The sequence below is a fragment of the Crassostrea angulata genome, chromosome 10, assembly GCF_025612915.1.
Source record: "Crassostrea angulata isolate pt1a10 chromosome 10, ASM2561291v2, whole genome shotgun sequence".
In the NCBI taxonomy this organism is placed as follows: Eukaryota; Metazoa; Mollusca; class Bivalvia; order Ostreida; family Ostreidae; genus Magallana; species Magallana angulata.
In genome coordinates this window covers 17374825-17390272 of record NC_069120.1, presented here as the reverse complement: position 1 = coordinate 17390272, position 15448 = coordinate 17374825, and the positions used below count along the sequence as shown (strand labels likewise).

General features: G+C 32.4%; 2 protein-coding genes across 3 annotated transcripts; one reads left to right on the top strand and one right to left on the bottom strand.

Moving 5' to 3' along the window:
- The first annotated feature begins 22 nt into the window (after positions 1-22).
- Positions 23-11768, top strand: LOC128165034 (uncharacterized). 2 transcript variants are annotated; one of them, XM_052829231.1, is made up of 23 exons: positions 23-378; positions 641-775; positions 1504-1592; positions 3403-3531; positions 3651-3780; positions 4164-4229; positions 4673-4790; positions 4916-4964; positions 5055-5156; positions 6410-6563; positions 7025-7139; positions 7526-7627; positions 7803-7922; positions 8092-8294; positions 8411-8522; positions 9318-9478; positions 9805-9930; positions 10130-10250; positions 10382-10538; positions 10626-10663; positions 10984-11127; positions 11231-11282; positions 11588-11768. In XM_052829231.1, exons 1-23 carry the CDS (start codon positions 299-301, stop codon positions 11734-11736), a joined length of 2652 nt encoding a protein of 883 aa, XP_052685191.1. In that variant the 5' UTR covers positions 23-298; the 3' UTR covers positions 11737-11768. The 2 variants fall into 2 exon arrangements, with proteins under 2 accessions (XP_052685191.1, XP_052685192.1); XM_052829232.1 differs by lacking the exon at positions 1504-1592 and having other exon boundaries at positions 371-378.
- Positions 11769-11814: 46 nt separating this feature from the next.
- LOC128165044 (uncharacterized) lies at positions 11815-15085 on the bottom strand. The gene is made up of 7 exons (XM_052829242.1): positions 14927-15085; positions 14605-14746; positions 13626-13834; positions 13216-13524; positions 12809-12889; positions 12352-12455; positions 11815-12089 (listed from the first exon to the last, which is right to left on the bottom strand). Exons 1-7 carry the CDS (start codon positions 15018-15020, stop codon positions 11910-11912), a joined length of 1119 nt encoding a protein of 372 aa, XP_052685202.1. The 5' UTR covers positions 15021-15085; the 3' UTR covers positions 11815-11909.
- Between the last annotated feature and the right edge of the window lie 363 nt (positions 15086-15448).

The following is a 15448-nucleotide window of genomic DNA, read 5'->3' as shown; positions in this document are numbered from 1 at the left end:
CTTTAGCATAAAAAATAAGACAAAAAGATAATCAAACACATTATTTGCAATTTAGCATCGCGGAGGAATAAATGTTTTGTTTACATCTGAGGTTACTTTCATTTTCAATTTGATGGGGAAAAAATAATTTCGGAATTTAAAGAAAAAAATCCATAAAGAAATTGTTTCTAATTTTATTATTTTAATATTTAACCTCTTACACAAATAATGGAATCTTAAAATAATTAATTTCAATTTTATCGTTATCACAATAACGCTTAAAAAATATAGGAAAGAAGTTCTTTATAACAAAACTTATATGCGACCAAGTTCTACTTTCGTTTCATTTTCCAACGTTTGTTTTGTTATGGAAGTTGATGAGGTTGGCGATGATGATTGGCAAGTATATTTTCAGCAAATAATGATCTGTTTTATACTTTAACTGGAGAATTCATGGGTTTAACAAATTACTCTGGACATAGAAAAAGCTAGGGCATAGAAAGAACCGTCCATTGACTTTATCGTTAGAACATGTCTTGAACATGGCTTTTTCTTGTCTGCTTTATCATGTTTATAGTACCCATGTAAAAAAAAAAGACACTTGATTATAATTGTCAAATGATTATGTGAAGGGTTACTGTAATTTAATGAATTTCTTCAGGTATGATCATTTATTGGTTCACCAACCAGCTGGGATTTTGTATGAAATATTTAAACACTTGGACTGGATGGACCTATGCAGCTTGGCTCAGACATGCACAAAATTCAGAGATCTCATCAAAAGAGCCACAATATGGTTGTTATAGATACTGTCATGGATAATCAGTGCTTTTATATGGTTAACTTTTTGTGATGTCCATATATACTTACACACATACAATGTATATACCACAACTTATATAACATTTATCACTTTTCTTCTATGAAAAGATTCAAACAGCGAAATCAATATATTTATAATTGTTTGTAAAATAAACTAACATTTAGAGGTGACACAGGATCTATTTCGAAATAGCAATTAATACGACATGCTGAAAATATAACAGTTACGTTGTTTTGTAACAGTCACAATTCAGAAACAACAATTGCCTTTGATAATGTGTTGGAAGGATAACAAAAATACAAATCTAAAGTAAATAATTTGAAAATCAATGGGTATAAACTTTACAAAGGAGCTTAAACATATGAAAATTTGATTAATTTATTTTTCAATATAAAAGCGCTGATAATCCATGATAAAAATAATGATCTGTTTTATGCTTTTACTGGAGAAGTCATGGTTATGACAAATTTCCCAGGACATAGAAAGAGCTAGGGAATGAAAAGAGCTGTCAATTGACTTAAGCTTTAGAACATGACTTTTTCTGGTCTGCTTTAATAGTACCTTGTGAAAAAACAACACTTGATTATAATTGTCACATGACCCACAATGAGGGGCATATATGATATTAAGAATGTGAATTATAGAACACCTTAATGACTCTGTGTACTTGAGGTGTTAACTTTTATGTTTTGTATATTTAGGATGCAGATGAAAACATTAGATTTTACAGAATGTCTTTTGCCATTGGCTGATAGAATCCTGAAAATCATTAAGCGTTGTCCTAATGCTGGTATTGTATTAATTTTAACAATTGATGATTTACATGATGCAAGTAATTTTCACTTAAGATTAAATCTGTTGTGCAGGAGAAGTCTATTTTATACATGTATCACTCAACTTTTTCTGTGATCATCAAACTATAACATATACTGTAGAATGTAAAAAAAACTTGATGTAGAAAATCTCTGCAAAATTATTTAAAAAATTGAACAAATTATATATATTCTATTCTAATTTCTCTTCAATTTTATGGTGGCATATCTCTGCCCCTTGTGTGCAAGTTATTTTTCTATCAAATATGTCGACATGCAAGATAAATATGTTGACATGCAAGATAGTTATGTCAACATGCAACATAATTATGTTGAAATGCAAGAAAATTGCAATAAGATAAAAATTATACAAAATCTCAAACAATCTCAAATATCGCCCACCTGTGACACCCAAGATGTTAGATGCTACCTTTTTATGTCGACATGCAACTTATTTATGTTAACATGCAATATAAATATGCTGACATGCAACTTATTTATGTCAACATGCAACTTATTTATGTCAACATGCAACTTACTTATGTTGACAAGCGAGATGAATATGTTGACATGCAACTTAGTTTTGTTTACATGCGAGATGAATATGTTGAAATGCAACTTATAAGTTGTATGTTAACATAACTAAGTTGCATGTCGACATAAATATATTGCATGTCAACATATTTATCTTGCATGTTAACATAACTAAGTTGCATGTCAACATAAATAAGTTGCATGTCGACATAAAGAAGTTGCATGTTAACATAAATAAGTTGCATGTTGACATCAATAGGTAGCATCTTGGATGTCACATGTTGGCGATATTTGAGATTTTTTATAACTATTTTTTGATTGCAGTTTTCTAGCATGTTAACTTAGTTTTGTTGCATGTTGACATAACTATCTTGCATGTCAACATATTTATCTTGCATGTCGACATAATTAATAGAAAAATAACTTGCACACAAGGGGCAGAGGTTTGCCACCATACAATTATGAAGTCTGTAACCTAAACTTAGCAGAGAGTAAACTTTAACAGAAATTTGTGAACAACTAACAAAACTACAGAGGGTCTCAAAGCTCAGAACTTACAAGTCTTTTAAAAGTGATTTTCATTTAGAAAAATACTTTTTTTTGGACATGCCCAAATCTCAGAGATCTATACCGGTACTTGCTCAATTTAGGTTTGATGTTTTTTCTATCAGAATAGAAACAGGACAATATAGGGGGGATGAAACAATAGAGTATGTATAATATACGCTTTAGCAAAAGCCATAGAAGACGAATTTCACTCTTTATTGCACTGCATGTGCATCTTATTCAAACCTTTAATTACCATTATTGGCTATGACCCTCTATTACTTAACATGTCAGACTTGGATTGCACTAGGTTTTTTTTAAATTTAATTTTCATGGACAAACTGCCAAATTCTTATATTAAGTGTATATGTGCAGACGGTTTATCCTATATTAAAAAAAAGCAAGGTGTAAATTAATGATATATGTATTTGATTTGTATTTTTATGTATAAAGTGATATACAGGTCTAGGTCTGATTGCCAGGTGTTTATTCCCAATGTTATTATATAATATACATATCTCTGTATTGTTTATGAAACACATGTCACTATAATAAATCATTTTAACACTTACTTAATTTTTAAGTGAGTATGCACATGTATTTGTAAACGTATTTATAAAACAAACCACTCTACTGCATTGATGAAAACTACAGAAGGAATTATATTTGAAACTTATTCTTATTAATAAAAATGGATCTTTATTACAGAGTATATCAAAGTTGGAGCAATGGTTTTAGAAAATTCCACTTTGGATCATTTTCTTGCATCAGTTTTTGGATGTTGCCAGCACTTGAAAAAGATATTCATTGATACAGACTCAGTAGACAATGAGACTAGTGAGTTCTTGGTCTTTTCACAACAGTTAAGTCATAAAAGAACAAAACATCCTCCTAAATCATTTTACTATTAGTTTCAGGAAACATATTATTGATTTTTTAAATTGATTTATTCATAGTTGAAGTCTTGCATGAGAAGGGAGATAACTTGGAATATTTGTCTGTAAATCTTTGGGACAAGCACCTTGACAGCCATCACTTGACACAAGTGTTAGCCCTTGGACGCTTGAAAGAACTCAATATTCAACAGTAATTAAACTTCCCATTTGTCATGATTTCTTTATAGTGTAGTTTAGACTCAGGGTACTCAATGAAAGTGAATGAAAGGTCAAAAAGAAGAAAAAATATTGTTTGAAAGATCACAAAATCATGCATATCAGATCAAGCATTTCATATCAGATGGCAGTTGATGCATGAACTAATTATACTGAATAAATACATACTCATGTGTATATTTTGATATGTACATGTATCTAAAAAAAGATATTAGAAATATGGATGATAAATGTACTTTAAAAAATTACAAATTAATTGCTCTGACAGTACAGTGAAAATATGCAAAAGAAAACCTGTATCAAACAAGATACTGTAATAAACAAGATTGTCACATATTTCTTGAAAAATCTTTTCAGGTGCAGATCAAACATTTTTGTCCACAGAGTAGAAGACAATCCAACATATAACATCAGAAAACTTGTGTGAGATTTTGTTCTTTGTATTTACTGCAAGATTTGAAGAATTAATATAAAATCAGTTTGCTTGTTTTGGTTTTAGTATACAGTAATACCTAATGTACATTAACAAAAATTAAGTCATTCCATTTTCAAAATGATAATTTATTAATATGATAATCATTGAGGCAGCATTTGAAACAATTCATTGGTGCCTAAGAAACTAATCAAGGATTTTTTTTTGGCCTTATGGGAGTGTTCGGAAATTAAATCTTAATCTATTACACATATGTAGATTGTATTTTATTATAATTATTAAATCTCACTGTAAGTAAAGTGAAAGTAGCCATAGAGTCAAATTAAATGCAAATACATGTATATTTATTCCTACATGCATGTTATTTGTGCAGAAACAAACGTCATGTATCATGAGAATGTGAACACCTTTCTGCACGAGTGTTTATTTCCAGATTGAATTATTCAAGTCTGCAAGAAGGAAATGTCAGAGAAATTTTACGCTCATGTGTTCATTTAGAATACTTGGATCTGCAATATTCAGTTTCAAAATTCTCAACAAATAATTTACCTGTAAGTCATGCAAACAGAACCTGAAATTTTCATAGAAATAGCAACATTTTCTTTCGAAATATATACAAGATGTATTTTATGTTTGTTGATTAATTTTATTTTTTTTTTAATAAATTTCCTTGAAGGTTAAAAGTGGATTAAACACCTTAAAAGTGTTAAATTTAGGACATAACTGTAAGTATTGTAGGAATCAACAAATTTGTGAACAGTTACATAAACATTTATAGATAAGCAAATTGGACACTGTTTTCATGTTTATTACAGATTTACAAAGTCTTGAGACAGAACAACCATTTCCTAGTCTAGAGACTTTAAACCTTGATATGTGCCAAATGTTAGAAGTTGTTAAAGTAGAAGCGCCTCTTTGTAAGTAAATGTTATTTAAAAGTTACTTAAAGAACTATATATAATAAGAGTTAAATTTGGCCCCCATAATTCACTATTGTTTAAAGTGTTTCGGGTACAATAAAATGTTATGTTATAATTTAGAAGAGTTGATATAAAATATATTTTTCACATATTTGTTTGATTTATTTGCACTCAATTGCTGTATATGACGTCAGAAATGACGCTATTTCTATAATTCAATCAAAATCAGACGAAAATTGACATTTTTAACATCTTTTTACGAATGGGAAATATAGAGCGCATGCTTGAAACAGGACAAATTTTTTGTCACTTATTAGACTTAACTAGATACATCTCTGATTAAAATATTTTGTTGGTTCAAGCATGCGCTCTATGTTTCCTGAAAGAAAAACTGCTTGAAAACAAGCTCTTTTATGCTAAAATGCAAAAATGGCGGGAAAGGGTTGTCTTTACAATGCCGTATTTCTAAATTGTGGGCACTTGAATCAAAATGAACATTAAGTAAAAACATCACATATATATCTGTACAAAGAAAAAAAAGAATTACAGTAAAATAATGATATTCCCTTTAGGGGGCTATTTTAGGCCCATACCATATATTGTCCTTTGAAATTAAAATTTGAAATCAAACATTTTACGTTGATTGAATTGTCCATGTACATCTCAAACCCTCAATGTTGTGAGGACTTCTTTGAAATAGGTATTACTCAAATGATCTAGAGTCATTTGCATTTTTGACCATAAATTTTCATTTACCAATTGCCATCTGTTTTAAGATACCGGTACTTACTGATTTCTTCTTCTCTAAAACCACTGGATTGGCCAGCTTCAAGTTAACCCGGTACAAAGATATATTTGATGTTAGACTTGTAATTTTTAATCTTTTGGTGTAGAATTATATGTGAGAAAAAGAATGACACACAATTTTTAGAAATAATTCAATTTGTTCTGTAAGCCCAGTGAAGGAAAACAAAGGAAAAAGAGGCTCTGATTTGCAACTGAGATGAAGCAAGCTAATATAAAACCATTTTCAATTCTATTTTAAAAGGGGTATGAGAATTATGTAAGAAAAATGTACACGATTGTTCATTTTACATACATCACCTCTAGATAATAGAAGATTTAGCTTGAAAATGATTTCAGCTTATTTGAATTGATAACAGGTAATCTGCTATTAATACCATGAATTAAAGCTTACTTTAGTATTGTATTGTCGACCGAATAAATGTATAATACAATCTTTTTTACAGTGCTCAACTTCTCCTGCCTTTGCTGTGATGCCTTGAATAGACTAGAGTTGTCCCCATGCAGCATTAATTCTATACATCTTGAATTGGAAATGCTGCAGACTTTACACATCAACAGCATATGTTTACAAGAAATGGAGCTTTTAAGTAACAAACGGTATTGAATATTATTTGTTTTATCACTTGGTCAAAACTTATCGCGAAGTTTTTCATATCACCTAGATTTGTATGCATGCTGTCTTTCTATTGATAAGTCTTATCACTGTTTTTAGTACAGATGAATAGGAAATCATTAAAATGGAAACATGTACTTCTTAAAATTCTTTGTAAAAGTCAAATTGCCAGAAATGACAATAATTTTTAGCAATGCACTATTTCAAAAATCAAGAAGCCCTATGTGTGGATCTTAAGGGGTTCTGTCCCCCTCACCTTGAAAATTTAAACTTACCCGGTGATATGAAATTCACATAGTAAAATTTTCGAAAATAAGCTTGGCCATGGACAAAAATCCTTAATGCACTATTGAATTCAATATGCACTATGCAATTCAAAATCCTTTTTTTGTTATCATAGTCATAAAATAAAACTTTGTGATATTCATTTTTTTTTATTCAAAAGGTTGTCTTGTGAGTTGTTAATGGCAGCCATTCCACACAAAGACCTATTGCAAGTGTTATCTCTGGACAGATGTAATGGAATATCAGCAAGTGATCTCAGTGAAATAATGACTGAAGTAAGGTACCGGTATTAGAAATCACGCATTGGCCCTTTGGTCCATTCAGTATTCATAAACCAAATTCTTACTCATATACATGTACATGACATATGAAATCAAATTAATTTATGCTGATTTGTTTGAACAAAAGAAAAAGAATAGTTTTGACTTTTGTGCTGCTACTCAAAGTTCATTACCATATGTTATTTCTTCAAAGCAATTTTTAAACATGTTGACTCAGTAAAAGTGCAGTATGACTTAGAATTTTTTAAAAAATGCAAAACATTAGTACATGTAACTCACAAAAATTTTGGTAAACTGCACTAAAGTACTTTTATTTTTTTCTTTAATATCCAAAATATTTAGTGCCTAACTAAACACACCCACCTTTATTTTTCATAAAGTTCCCAAACCTGAGAGAGCTGAGGCTGAGTGTGGGTGAACCAAAGGTCCCCTGGAATCAGGCTGAAGTCAGATCGGAAAAACTAAGAACCCTGCATTTTGGTGTATGTGATGTGTATTGTCATTAAACAATGTTGCTATGTGGAAGTACATGTAGTAGAATTTTTTTTACCCTGGCACTTGTATCATTAAGTTAACAAAACATTAGAGGAACCTCTATTTCAAAGTCTATAGATTGAAATGGTAATGGAATAGATCTTCATTGTTCCTCTTTTTCAGGGCTGCAACATTCTGCCTAGTCTTTTGGTCAGTGCTCCAGCTCTCCTCTCTCTGCACCTACAGGGCTGTAGAGATTTTGAGGAGGCTGCTCTCTTTGATGGCCTGCTGTATGGCAAAAAAGTATGTGGACTTTGTTAAGAAAATTGTTATAGAAGAGAAATTGGAGTAGGGAATTTCCTTAAAACAACATATGAGATTTTTTTATCACTGTAGAAATTTGTATTGGTTTTAAACATCTTGAATATCTCGTACCTTAATTGATGACTATGGGTGGCTTTGAAATCCACAGATAGAGAGAGCAAGGGGTATGGAATGTCTTTGGAATCGGAGGGTGGATCAAACAATTTTTGAAAATCACAGTGGTGTTGAGAACTTGCAAGAACTGTACCTCACAGACATGAAGGGCATCAAAGGAACAGTTCTCTCATCTGCCATTACCAACTTTAGCTTCCTCTCTAAACTCGTTCTCAAACACTGCAACTTCTTATCACAGTAAAATTTGTTATAATTATCTAATGTTTTAACACTTGTTTCATCAAAATTATTTGATATTTGTACTGCAGTGTATGAGAGGAATGTTCATAGCTGCTATTTTTATTTTATTTCAGACTGCCTCTTTCAGACTGCTCCAGTATAGAAGTTCTATGTATAGAGAGCTGCCCCAAATTTTCATCTCTAGTTATTTCAAACTGTTCAAATCTACATATAGTTCATGTTAAGGTAAAGGTATCATTCTTTATAGGTGATAAATTTTGTATACTTTAAAATTATGAGGATGCTATTATATAAATAGTGCCTGTTTGGGAGGGTAACAGTTGAAATTGACACCCCTCGAAAACCATTGTCAACCGACGCGAAGCGGAGGTTGACAATGGTTTTCGAGGGGTGTCAATTTCAACTGTTATCCTCCCAAACAGGCACTATTTATTTTGTTATACTGAATGTCTTTTTTAAAAAAATTTAAGAAAATTTTACTGCTTTTATATAGGAATAACGTGAATTCTACAGCGAACCGTACGCGCATAATTTTCGCGCATGTAACATTTTTTAATGTTACCCGTTGCCAAGTGCGTTGCTAACGCTGAGGGTAATAGTAAATATTATTAACTGCGTCTTAACCAATCAGATTTCAGTATTTTACATGAAAGTATAACAATAATGGTTGGGATAGCTATGCTAAACAAAAATAATTTACCATTTAAATAGGGATGATGGAACTTGTACTTTTTCTGATACCTTCTAGATAGATACTACATTGTATTTTTAATAAACAATCATGTAGATAGTATAAAAAAACCCATCAAATAAATTTGATTACACTTACCAATAGTCTAGATGTTTGAGAAAAAAGCTGTTTATCTCCTTATATCAGTTTGCACACTGTGACACAATAAGTTGAGAATCAAATGTTAAATAAATATTTTCAAAAATATGTACAGTAGTTTTTCCCATTGTTTATTTGCACAAATGACTACAGAGGAAAATCAACCTTCATTATTATTGTCTTGTTTTTAGTACTGCAGTATGATGCAGCAATGCAATGTGGTAGCCAATCAGTTGACAGAGACTGATTTCACTGGGACCAACTTCTCCCATTTTAACCTTTCATCAGCAGAACTACAACATCTAACATTACAGGGGGTGTGTACAAGAGAAACCAACACTCTCAACCTCAGGTACAAGCAGTATTTGTTAAGCTTTTTTGTAAAGAAAAATGTATGACCTGCAATCTACATGTATGATATACTAGCTTGTATATTAGGTGCTGAGATATAGAGAAATAGAAATATATGTACCTGTACTATGTTTTAAGATGAACATGAAACTAAGGTTTTAGGTATTCATACGTGTCAAACGTGGAATACCATTTAATACATGAATATATGCTCTCATAATTAAGAAGTTTTCATGAATTTTGCAAAAAAGTTTGGTATGATGTTAGTAGCTCTGCCAAAAAGACAAAAATATCTTTATAATGTCACTCCTGTTATGTTTGTATTAGCTGTCCATCATTGGAATCCTTAGACATTCAGAAGTGTGACATGCTTTCAGAGGAGACAGTCAAGGAAATATTTACTTCTTGTCCAAAGCTGACGTCACTTACAATTCTTGGAGGTCACCAGATAAGGTAAGCAATGTTTCATATGTACAGTAAGTGAGAGTTAGGAATCAGATTTCTCTGCGCACTTTTGTCTACAAGTGAAGAACCAAAAATTTGTCTACAATTAATAAAAATGTGTAACATTTAAAGTCTTAAAATAAACTTGGGTGAATGTATGGATTAATGTATCATTTGAAAACAATGTCAAGATTTTTACTTTATACAGGAGTCTAGAAATACCAAGGTTGCTTGAAGTTCTGAGTTTGACTGGGCTAAGAAAATTGCAACATATCAGAGGAACACAGCCAAATAAACTATATCACTTGACTTTGAATAATTTGCCAAAGGTAAAGGAAAATTATTATTATTATCTCGGCTAAAACACAGTCTCTTGAAAGGCCCAACCTTAATACTAGTTTATGTATACAACATCTATGATGAGCTTCATTTTGAAATCCACGGATTGGTATCTGTTTAGTTTACCCCAGATCTGAGGATGGAGCTATTGAAATGGTGTGAAGAGACTCTGGAAGTCTTGGAGGTCAGAGCTATACCAGGGGAAGTTGAACTCTCCCTGCATCTCTCCCGTTTGAAGTCTCTGACTCTTGATCAGGGCATACATCTATCCAAACTATGTAAGTTTCATTTTTGTTTAATTCATCATTGAGATTATCATTATTTGTAGCACCAGTTAACAACCCAGTTATTATTCTTTTCTGTAGATATCAAGTGTCCAAAACTCTCAGCTTTAAGAGTACAGGTAGGTGTAAAATCCAGAATTCATGTATAAAGTGGATTTTCTTTTCTTCCTTTATTCAACCATTGCAAATGTAATTAGGATTGGTTTTGAAACAAGTGATATCATAAAATTGTTACAACTTTAGTCCAGAAATCGTGAAACTACAAGTAAATATTGCAGTGACCCTAGCTTTTAGTCAGAGCAAATTGGTGCTATATATTATAGTGTATAATTGAATGCTGAAATGATATATGTACCTCATACATGTACCTGTAAGTATCTGTGTTTTGTTAAAAATTTAATTTTTAAAAACCCCTACATATAGAATTTTCTTACTGTAGGGCTGTCCAAAATTGTCTTTCCTGGAAATAGACATGGAGACTCTGTCACAGATTCAGATTCACCACAGTGCTCGGCTCATGGGTCTGCGTCATATGAGCATCAACATTCCGTCCATAAGGCACCTCTCTACCATACTCTCCTATGTGAGTACATGTAGTACTGTACTAGTACATAATTCAATTGAAAACTTTATTATGATTGGAATTCAGAGAGTTTACTTCATATGAAATCACTTTTTCCTTCCAGTATGCCCCCAATCTTAAGACATTGACCATTGAAAAAAGTTGGATTTCAAAAGGTATTTCATAAAAAAATTAACAAAATAATACTAATTTTAAGCCATTATTCATTTGATACTTTAATATTAATGATTCTAGTTCAAGAAGACAAACTTTTAATCAAATAGAAGCTATTTTGAAAAAAGATTTTCAAACTGTGATTTAGCATGTAAATACATGTATTTGTAAAATAATTATTTTAAAAGATTTGTATAGATCACCCTAATATACAGTTGTACAAAGACTTATTTTGTGTATATAACACAAGACTGAAACAAGGTGTCTAATAAAACCACTTTTTACTGAGTTGACATTTTATTTCCAGAGGAAATTGTGAAACTTGGCAGGTGTCTTTCATGTTTAGAAGTTATACTGGTAAAGAACTGTGCTGGAGAAAATTTTTGTGAGGAAACATTCGATCCTGCCTTTCTCGGACGGACAAACAAAGTTCCACTGAGATTAGAACAAATTTAAAATGGTGCATTTCCCTTAATATTATTTCAAGATTAAACGAGAGGTGTTTTTTCCCAATTCAAAAAAAATCATACTGTATTGTTCCTTTTGTAAGTTTTATTCAAATATTATTTTACTAATATTGAATCATTTTTAACATAAAAATCACTAGGACATCAAATGATGGGACTCGATTATATATAGGATTCATAGATTTCCATGGATACCCCCTCGGCCATGGTTGGGAGGTCCGTGAGTCGGAGGGGTGAGGCGGGCCTGTATCGTCTGCTATGTCCGTTAACCGAGTACGTGATATAAACGACCTTGAACTGCACTCCATGAGTGACATCAATGGAGGTTGGGTCATATTCAACCTGGAAAAGAAATTTCTTTGCCATGTACGTTTTTCGCAAATATTGGAGTTACACTTTGACAAAACTTCTGAATATCCATGTGCTTTGAAAATTTAAAAAAAAATTACGTTTGAGACTTAGCCAGAAGTCGTCGAGAACAATTTTTGCGAGGGAAATATTTTTCTACGCTGCCCTTAGATGGACGGTGCATGTATACACGTATCTGCGATTATAACAACGAATTTTCGGATAGACATTTCGAACAGTACTACCTCTACCTCACCTTTTGTATAATAGTGGTGTTGACAGCAGCTGAATATATATCTCTCATGTGGTTGATTTCAGTGAGGACGGCATTGTGGCGAGTCATGAAGTCGGACCCACACACTATTTAATGTATTACAATTAACAAGCAATACATGTAAATGCTTTACAGACACACGGAATTCAAATATATTTTGTATGCTAGACAAAGCGTTAACCGCGGCACCAGCTGCAATTAAATTGATGAAGTTGCTGGTGTTTATTGCATTGAATGTATATTACAGAATGTTATTATATCAGCCCTTTTATTCAAGGTAATGAATTGATAAATTGAGTGATAAATGTTACACTAACAGTTTTGATTGAGGAATGCAATATGATTTTGCCAATAAACTTTAGGCAAAGAACAACGATTTGATACATACACACGCCTGTTACTTTATGCTACAGTACGAGTACTTAATTAATGTACTCACCATTGGACACTATCTCGTCTCCGTTTTGACTGTTGATCTTATCACAGTCGGGACAGGCGGAGCGTTTTCTTCCAAAGATGTCTAACAATTAAAGAAAGTTAATGGAAAGACTCTAAGACGTTAAGGAAATAAAACATGACCTCTAAAACTGAATTTTCCTAAGTTTTTCGGACGGTTGATTGGCAATATACTTGTATGTGTAATTAAACACAAAACCGTTTCAATTTATGATGTCATGTTGACAAAGTTAAATACTGTCCTTTCTGACATGTATTATTTTTCAAATAATATCTGAGAAGTCATATTGCAGATATTATTTGAATAATAGTATATGTCAGAAAGGACAATACCAATGTACGAATACATGACACTAATTGAAACAATGCTCTCTTTCTGTCTATACTTACGACCAATGCTGTGACCAATGCTACTAATTCCACTCCCGATAGTGTTGACCACGTCTTTAGCTCCGCTTGATATGCTGTTGGCCACGTCTGTGGCTCCGCTAGAGATGCTACCCCACACGTCTTTAGCCCCGTCCACTAAACCGGTGCCGACATTTGACAGGGACCCGCCGATCTGGTCAGTGAATAGGTGATCCAGGCTTCCCGCGGCGGATTTCAAAGAGGTTCCGATGTCGGAGGTAAGAGATGTTAATTTGTTACCAAAGTCTTTGAGACCGTTTATTGATGAATAGTATGCGCTTTTGGCACCGTCTGTTATATTTAACAATTTTATAAAGTTTCGCTCGCTGCATAAAATATACATGTCTATTGATGAACATGAAAACAGCAAACTGACAATAATTTTGACATACCAAGCAGAGAGCTTCCAGCATTTTGTGCTACACTTCCAATATCATTTACAAGTTTTGTTGCTTTTTTCCCCAGTAACTTGAGGCTCTCTGGTGACGCCACAGTGTTTGCGACATGTTCCAAAAATTTTCCCGCGGAAACAGTTGGCTCGAGAATTATGGGTATCACCTGCTCAAGAGGATTGCCGACTTGGTGGTTTGTTGGGGTGTGGCTTGAGAAAAAATTGGCGTGTACCGTTTAAATAAAAGATGAATTTTTATATTATTACATTAACTAAATGGTTATGTACGCCGCTGTAATGAAGCTATGGAAGCAAAATTACGCGGAAGAAAAGTTTTGGAATATTTTTCAGTACTAGCTAGTATGTGTAGTACTATTGTCTTTTCGATCAGAATGCCAATGAAAATGAAATATACATGTAGTCATTAATTAATCATGTTGTTTTAAATGACAAACAAGATATTGCTTGTTAAACGCAATTTTGCTAGCCAAGGGTTCGGATAAGAAACTCTTGACTTAAGAAGATGTTTTTCGATCTACTCCGCTCGTTGTAGAGGAGCGGAGTAGATCGTAAACCCTTGGCTAGCGAGGATGGTTATACGGGATACCCTGTCTTTTGCGTCAAGAGTTATAATCAGAATCGAGATTCATTCAACGACTATCTTCTGATGATACATACTGTGCTCTGAAAAATAATGAAAACAAGTAAATTATAATATGAATTATTAACACTAATCATGATTATCACGTTAGAATTTTTATTGTGAAAATAAACTAATACTATTAATGAATTCAGCAATAGCAGTATTCTTCACAAAAGATTTAGTCAATTTAAGAACAAAAGATACACACATGTATACATTTATTTTCATGTAAATGATTTTAAAAAAGCATAATGCCAAAATGAACTCATTGTGAATATGTATGTATCTTTGACCATGAAAAATTATGACGACCCCTTAATAAAACGCCTTCTCTTACCTTTCACAAGATTTACAGTTATCCGCCGTATGGTTGACAAGACTTGCACAGTCATGCTGCATTTGTCTCTGTTCGGAAATGGTACCGTTGACTCGATCTACCACCATAAACACCAGGTTCTGGCGAACCAGTTTATCGAACTCTAAAAGAAATGAATTATAGCTGAAATTTAGAACTGATTTCAAAATATCCGGTAAAATGAATAATAATAATAATTATGAAGAATAGCCGCTTGTCAATCAAGTCAAGAATGTGTTGATTTGATATTTGATTAAAGCATGTGTGTCTTTTAGATATTTCTAAAAATTTATTTAAATCTTACCCTGCAAAGAATATGCATCGAGTTCAGTCAAAGCAGCCTGGCATGATGTACCGGCCAAGAGAAGATGAAACGCGGCTACTAGAAATGGAGTCATTTCTGAATACTAATGCCGTATTATCAAAATGTACTAGATTGAGATATGTGGAACCACTATCTTATCTTTTTGTACTTCGTTGTACGGATCACAGCATAGGTCAAAGTTGAAGGTTAACTTTGATATCGATAAGCTGAGGAATTAATGCGTTAAATATGCCCCCGTTCCGTCTTACGTGCAATCATTTATCATTAACTGATACTTTTTAAAACAATTTTTCCAGTTCTTAAGTTTACTATACACTGTACATGATTGTACATAGGTAGCATAATATGAATAGGTACACTACATTTGAATAAATCGATACCATTTTGTCACTTCAGTTTGATATAGTACAATTATAAGATTATAAGCAAAAGGAAAGAAATGAAAGATTTCTGAACCCCCATAAGAAAGTCTTGTTTTTTTTTTTCGTTTAGCACACTGCA